The 7,907-nt window shown below is 43.2% G+C and overlaps 1 protein-coding gene across 2 annotated transcripts in view; it reads right to left on the bottom strand.

Annotated features, from left to right (window-relative positions):
- Positions 1–3,732: 3,732 nt before the first annotated feature.
- LOC119650946 (kynurenine formamidase-like) overlaps positions 3,733–7,907 on the bottom strand; it is a 30,811-nt gene continuing 26,636 nt past the window's right edge. For both annotated transcript variants that reach the window (XM_038054178.1, XM_038054177.1), the window contains exons 2-4: positions 4,752–4,850; positions 4,475–4,688; positions 3,733–4,330 (exon numbers count right to left, since the gene is read on the bottom strand). In XM_038054178.1, the coding sequence (XP_037910106.1) occupies positions 3,886–4,330; positions 4,475–4,688; positions 4,752–4,850 (758 nt within the window). In that variant the 3' untranslated portion in view covers positions 3,733–3,885. The remainder of the gene's footprint in view (positions 4,331–4,474; positions 4,689–4,751; positions 4,851–7,907) is intronic.

Below are 7,907 nucleotides of genomic sequence, written 5' to 3'. Positions count from 1 at the left end.
TCAGATGCACGATATACTGCTCCAGGTCATACTTATGCAAAACCGCCGACCCAGATGTCCCGTGATTGAGACACATACGCCTCACTCATTAGTGAAACTATCAACAGAGACACAGGCAACTGCTCAGTATTTTAGCAACATGGCAACGCAAATGTCGTGCTCACGCATGTGCAGGTTGATATAATTCATCACGGAAGTTGCTCTAGCACAATTCAACTACAGCAATGTGACCTACATGGCACTCAGGGGGGGGGGGGGGGGCAATAACACTAGTCACCATGACGGTGTAAACAGAGCAAAACGTCGATCTTAGTGCATAGATCTTGCAGTGCAACTTGCTGTTGCAAGATGAAACCATATTGCCACCCTGCGAGCAACGAGCGCACACGTCATCTTTTGCTTTGTAGTCAAAGACCCTGTGATCGAAACTTGGGCACTTGAATCACGCAGGGGACATGCCGTAAGATCTAACCCCATAGATAAACATACACATACAACATTCACCCACTTAGCAGTTGTCAGCCTATCAACCGCAGCTGGAGTTTCGTCTAGAACTACATTGCTGACCGCTTTAGGGCAAGAAAAGATCGACCCACTTGGAATTTTTAGCTCTCTCTTAAAATTTGAAATGCCATGTTGTCGGCGTGAGATATTTCTTCAGCGCTAATACTTACAACAGCAAACATCATAAATATTCACAAATCTTTCCCATTTCTGGGCTACTACCACCTCTAGCCCATGCTCAGAGAACTTCCATTCGCCGTTATCTTTTTTCTTTCCTTCTCGGAAAGCACCCTTAAGACTGCCACCCTCCCCCGGAGTTCACCGTATGAACCCTCACTCCCAATAGGGGAGCCACCTCCTCCATCACTACTTACCTCACTTCCTTAGGCGACGTCTCCTTATTGTTGTTTCTCACTACAACCGACAATGTCTCAGCTTGTTTAGACTTCGCGGGTATACCAGTGGTAATAGGAGAAAATTGCTGCCCATTAGCCGTAAGTGATATCGCTGCATTCTAGGCTAATTGAGCGCCTGTGGCAGGACCATCTTTTCGGTCATCGTAGTGTTTACATTGCTGTACTCTAAAGTAAGCCTGTTACTTACTGCAGCGATCGTCTCAGACAGTGTACCGCTTTTGAGCAGAATGCTGATACGCTCTCGGCTCATAATTCTGATCTCCGTGACTTCGTCTGTATGAACCGCATTCGCAGAGCTTTTTCTCCTTCTCGTAGCTGGACTCCCTATCGAAGCTCTCTTCCTGAGCTTCGCTAACTTGTCTCCGACCGCCTTTTCTTGATAGGGCCATACCTACACTTACCGTCTTTTTCAGAACTGGGGCAGGCCTGTAGAGCCTCGGTAGCGCCTACATGCAGGTTTCTTGGAATCCTATTAAGCTTTGTTCTCTTGCCTTTTTGCTCAGCGTCTATCACCACACAGTAAAACCGTACGTTCGCAAGTGACATACCACGGCTGTGCATATCCAGAGAACCATCCCCGGCTGAAGACCCTATTTCCTTGTAAAGGTCATCTTGCAGCCATAGCAGGGTATACAGGCGCTCTTAACCCTCAGTTCTACGTTCAATCTCTAATTTAGCTTCAGATCCAGGATTACACCTATATACTTTACATTGAAGATAAGAACGAATTTTTGGTTCATTTAGCCGCCGGAGGTGTAATTCGGGTACTCGTCTCTTGGTGGTGAATAGCAACATTTCCTTTTTGGTTGAATTTATCCCGAGTCCGCATCTTGTGACCTAAAGGCACACCTTTCCCAACGCTCACTCTATGACTCATAACGAAGTGAAACTGTGCACTATCCGTAGAATGTGGTCCATCACTATCAACCAGAACATCGAAGAGATGGTGGCACCTCTACTTGCAGCTCAAGTCAATTGGCTAGATATTATCCAATGCGTAAGATACCCTTGCAATACAATAATGGTTAAGACTTCCTTGATGGCGTTAGTGCTAGCGTAGTTGTATTCTCCCTCTATACTCAGGAAGGTAACTAGAGTATGCAGCTTGTACTATAGTGACCGCTCAACAGTGCCAATTATCTCGTGGAGAGTGGTTTCTGTGAATTGCCTTTGAGGTAAACGTGCTGGGACTGAGGGAACGCCTTTCTGTCCAATGGATATCCAGGAAGTGTTCTAGAGTCCTCAACACGAGAGAGGTGATTCTAATTGGTCGAGAGTCCTTTGCGGACTATTGGTCGGTATCCCAAAGAGATAGAGTTCCGATTCGACTAGCCACGTCACAAACCTCTCTTGCTGCTTTTGCAACAAAACAGGCATTATATCATCTGGGCCGGAACCAAACTTATCCTCGGTAATTGCCGATATGATATTCTCATAGGGCTGGGACTGCATGCCCTTGCTGGCCAGGAAGTGCGTTTGAACCAGCAGCTTCAGGGTTTCACCAAAAAAATCCGTTCAGGAGTCTCTGGTCTCAGAGATTCGCTGACGCTTTCAATGTTCTGACAATAGTCCAAAGAGGACCGCCTCTTGGCAATCTAGATGGCCAACTTGTACTTCTTCAAGCGGTACTTGTATGGCAGCTAATATTTGTGAGGGTAGCAGATATTGAAGATCTCTCTGGTTTGCTTCTTGAAGCTGGACAAACCTGCATTCCACATTGGTAGCAATGTCTTAGCGGGGCGGAGGCTTCAAAGGCGTTTTCGAATGCCTTTTGCAGAACGTTTGATCGATCTTCTTAGGGTCTCTGGGTCAACTGGTTCAAGACTGAAAAGTATCCAACTGAGAAAAATCTTTGGTAAGACACTGTCCAGTTCTCTACCCTAAGAATTCCATTGTAGATGAGTAAAGTGTTGTCAAGGACATCTTTCGTGCTATAGCATCAAACCTATGAACGACCTAATGGGAATCGAAGTGGGGAAGCAATCCCCTTGTTCGCCTTTGTTATTCGGGATGATGAGCATCTCCGATAGTCTGGCCTTAACACTGGTCCACACATCCGGCTCTAGTTTGTCGCTTGCGAAATTACCACCCGCCAACGCCGTACGTCAGTGACTCCCGGCCACGTTGAAGGGTTTCGCAGTTTGTGCGCCAGTCGTTGCCCCGTCCGTTTCTCTGGGACACTGCTCCCTTTGTGTTGTTGTTTGACCTTGTTTTCTAGGCGCTTGTTGTTATATTCTTCGATAATCATCCCCCTTTATTCGTCGCAATCTTGCTCGATTATGTAGGAACTTCTGGTGCTCACTCTTGAGCAAGATTCCACTGAACTTCCACTTCTTTGCCGGTTTCTGTTGACCGATCTTTTTGTCAGCCCTTATTTTGAAAGTACCCTTGACGTCGGTGGTTTCGGATCAGGGGTACTATGACTGGTATGCTTCCTTTCATATAGCTAGGGGCAGTTTTTCGAAGCGAGACAAGGGGGATAACTAGGGTCGAGAATATGAAACTGAAGCCATTCATTCCATTGAAGCCAGGCTATGAGTGGTCGGATTTGATTTGGCCAGAGAAAGCAGTTCTTATTATAAATTGCAGGAAAAACAATTCTGTCATCCTCCGTCATTGATTGTTAGGTATCGAGAGCAAATGATTGATGTCAAACTGAGTTTGAAGGGGAGAACGAAGGGATCCAAACGAAAATTCTTTCACTATTGCTGGAAATAAGTTCTGTAAAGACAATATATGAGGACAACTGTGTCATCTATACTAAGAGGCCTTTCACGCCCGCTTCCGTCTCCTAGTTAAATCATAAAATAGGTTTCGGGGAAAATTGCAAACGAAGGTGGTGAGTTTACCTTCGGACGTTTATTATCATATTTTGTGCAACAACAGTAACGTAAATAGAGGACAATTAATGTATGTATTCTGTTCATTCAGTTTTGACTCGTTGGCGTAAAAAAATCAATGTACTCTAGCTCAATTCCTCCAGAAGTAAATGTGTCAATTCAAAATCATTTTTCTCGAAATTCTCCATAATTTCAAAATGATCCACACCCGGTAAACATTTGTACTGGGAATCAACCCCAAACTTTTCCAATTGTTTCGTCATTCCTTTTGCTTGCTCTATAAACACAGGACTCTCATGCTCCGCTGCGAACACGTGAATTTTCAATTTATGTCCCTTCAAGTAGCTATAATCGAACAGCATTGGAGAAAGTTGTTGAACATTGGACTCGTCTAATGTCAGTTTATTATTTTCGTTCACAGAAGAATTGACGATTACGCCCAAATCGTAGAGACCAGCCACAAGATATACGGACCTCACTAGGTTGATACTAGGCAGTCCCACTATTTCCTTATCGAAAGCAGCAATTGCTAAGTGGGCACCGGCCGAATGTCCGACAATAGAAACTGCCCTGAAATAGAGACAATTTGGTGAAAGGGCAATGAAATACTAAAATGCGGGGCCTGGGAAATATTTAGAAATTTGGTAGAAATCAACGCTTAAACTGAGTCTGAATTTCGGGGGCTGTCTTTTGGATTCAATCACGTATACTTACTTAGCGTTTGTTTCTGCCGCATATTGCAGAGAATACTTCAATCCGCACTTGATTTCGTCAACTAGTTCGGTTAGGGTAACAGCAGGACACAAATCATACCCCAGCAAAATAACACGGCATCCATTTTCAAGGTATGGAGTCAACCAAAAGGCTGATACGTCTTTGCTGAATTCTTGCCAATAACCGCCATGTATGAATACGATAACGGGTGTCCCTATGGAATAGAGGTAATTGGAAATAGTTAACTTGTAGTATTTTGATGGAAATTTGACGTTACCTTCTTCATGGTCTTTGTAATAAATGTCTAGTAATTGTCTTTCCCGAGGTCCATATTTGACATTAGCCTTTTTCAAGTATTTTGAATTTTTTTCGGTTTCTGCAAAAGAACAAGTTCTGTGTATTGCAAGAGGTTTCAATTTTTTTTCTCAAAATGTAATATTGTTTCCCCTTCAAAAAAGGTTTTATTCTCGGTTTATTCTGCTCCTTCGCCTACTTCTTTAATATATTTTCCTTTATTCTTATTCTGCTTCACTGAAGGTAAAGTATGTATATGATTCTTGACGAAAGTTCCCCTGCCATTTTCGTCATTTTGTTTGTCGCAAAGTGTTTTCAGTGGATAAAAATTTCATACTTATAAATTTACGACCAGGAGAAGTTGTGAACCCGATCGAGAACCAGAGCCCCTAGTCCGCTTCCAAACATGACTGCTAATTATTTGATCACTCTGAACGAGTTTCCTAAGGACCCGTCTGCCAAAGACTAAAAGACTCTCCTAGCGTACTTGGCAACGTTACTACAGCTTTGAACCGGAAGCCAAATGCGATGCCTTTGCTGATAACAAGTGTCTTCTATATAAATATCAGTTCCATCTTTGAGCCGAACTTTCCTCAAATAACTGGTCCTTACTGGGATCCTTTTCTAGACAACTTTCAGATAGAAAGAAACACTATTGCATTTATGGTCGGGAGCCCTTCGCTGTTTTCACTATCATTAAGCAGTTACACCTCTATCTGGGAGATCCCTTCTCCACAGTTTTTATCGACCATCGTCCTTTAGTCCGCGAAAAACGGCACCGCTTTGACAAAACTTTGCCTATACGAGGTCATAAGTTTGAATACATCCTGAAGCGCCTGGTACTCCCAAGTATATGAAGGGGGTGCACAACGGAATACCAGATGCTCTCTCATGAAAGCGTGTGGTCGCTTTACCTTTCACAATCAACCCTGAAGCCATTAATGAATCTCCAGGAGATGCTCCATTTGTGCGACACCTCGAAAAAACGCAGACCTTGTGTGCCAATGTCATTACGTACGACAGTTTTCGTTCACAATTTGACTCATATCAGCCTGAAAGCCCCTGCAAATACAGAAACATACCTGACCAGATATGGGAAAAAACTTCGCCCATACCAAGATTTTAAAATCCACTATCACGATCATAGGCATCTAGGAAGTTCCGATACTGAGCATCCATGATTTGCCATCTACACGTCGACCTAGTTAAACTGCTGCAATTCTATGGGTTCCAATGCTGCCTTACAATCATTGAAAGGTTTTCAAGGTGACCGCTTGTTGTATTATTGCTTGACCAGCGAATTTTGATCGTAGCCGAAGTTTTATATTCACAATGGATCTGTGTGTTCGGTTTGTGGCTCCTCTAAAATGTTTAGGGTTATTGAGCTGAGGGAATTTCTTTTTCAATTGAAGTCAGAGGCTCCCTTTATCGTTTATAGAACACCTACTCGAACAGGATATCAGTTCCAGTTCCCAGGCATATTGCTACGTAGAAGCCCCTTCGTTCTCAAGGACATAGAAACATGCCCAAATATGTTCGAATATGTCCATTCAATCCAGGAGCCGTTGGTGCAGCTTTATCTCAGGCCACAAAGTCATTCATTGACAACAATGGCTGAGTTAGTTGTTTTTCGCCCTGAAACTCGCGCACCTTGCATCGCTACTACATCAATTTTTCCATCTCCATCAGGTTCTGCGATTTACAGCAAGACAAACGCTACTGCAACAATAAAGTTGCTTGACACCGCTGGGTTTTTCTTCAAAAGGGTTTTCGCAGTACAGTTTATCAAAGAAGGGAAGCCAGAAACGACGCGATACTGACATTCTATGCGCATACATACACTCGCTGTCTTAAAGTGCAGTAAATTGTTACTGAGTTGGATGATATTACTACAAAGTAAGAAAGCTGTCAAGCTTTGCCGCCCTAACAAGGACTACAGTCATTTCAAAAATGCTACAGACGTATGGTGACACATGACTTCTTCGATAAAGTTAACGTTGTTAACAAAATCCAGATCATTTGGGACATCTGTACACTGCATGAGTAGTAATCTTCAAAAAGATGCTTTAGGTGTTTGGAATTTTGGTATATGGTACATGCTACAAGAAATAGTGACGAATATGCTAATCTCTTCACTGTCCCGATAGCTCCAGATAAACGTTGAAATTCCAATGATAACGGGGAAAAATTTCAGAGGGTGCAGAGAAAGTAGCCAAAATTAGGTGCCTAATTAGGATAGTTCCCCCACAGCTCTTAATACAGCTGTCAAGATAGTGCCAAATATGTGTGCGCAGAGCTAATACCGGAAGGAGCGTTTTGTACTCGGTAGAAAAATATATATGGTTCCCATTCACCACTTGGTGGGGTATAGCCAATAAATCACACCTGGATGTCATCGTTCGCGGTTTGATGAAGTGTGCTTCAAATCCACTAGGACTTCTCGAGATGCCCGGGTTCCTCCTCTACTGTTCTGCCAGATGCTCTGAGAATGATCCACTCGTCGAAATGGATTCCACTAGGTGGCTTAGCCAGCAATAGAATTGTTGAATGTTTGATCTACCCACTGTCACTTCCGCCTACCTATTATGTATGGATGACAGCTCTGTATGCCGAGCAAGTTCTTCGTTTGATGTTGACGAGGGCGCCAATAATATAGATAGGAAGAGTTCAATGACCCATTGGACTGAGAACATTGGCTTTGTTGGTACATATCTTCAATCCAACCCTATTTGCCTTTCTTTACAAATTCAAAACCGTTGGGCCAGGGTCCATGATTCTTTGAGAGAGCAAACAGATGTCGTCAGCATAGTCGAGCTGTTAGGGGATGTCATTGTCCGTTGAATTAATCAAACGTCTCCCAGAGAAAGAAATGCGAGGAACATATCGATGAAAAGATGCGAACCTGGCGGACTCCGTTTTGAACCCTAAATTCTTCTGATATTTTACCTCGATGCAGTAGGTACTATTTTGTGTCATCATATGCTACTCTGATAATTGCTATTAGCTACTCCGGAATGCCTTTCTATTCACGTTGTCAAAATCGAAATCAATGAAGCGAAAATCTAAACTCCGCGCACTATTCTAAAATATTTCACCGAGTGTTGATGTGGTCAATATAGGAAAATCCAAACCAATCTGA

The sequence above is a fragment of the Hermetia illucens genome, chromosome 3 (assembly GCF_905115235.1).
Source record: "Hermetia illucens chromosome 3, iHerIll2.2.curated.20191125, whole genome shotgun sequence".
Taxonomy (NCBI): Eukaryota; Metazoa; Arthropoda; class Insecta; order Diptera; family Stratiomyidae; genus Hermetia; species Hermetia illucens.
This window is presented reverse-complemented; position numbering and strand designations above follow the sequence as displayed.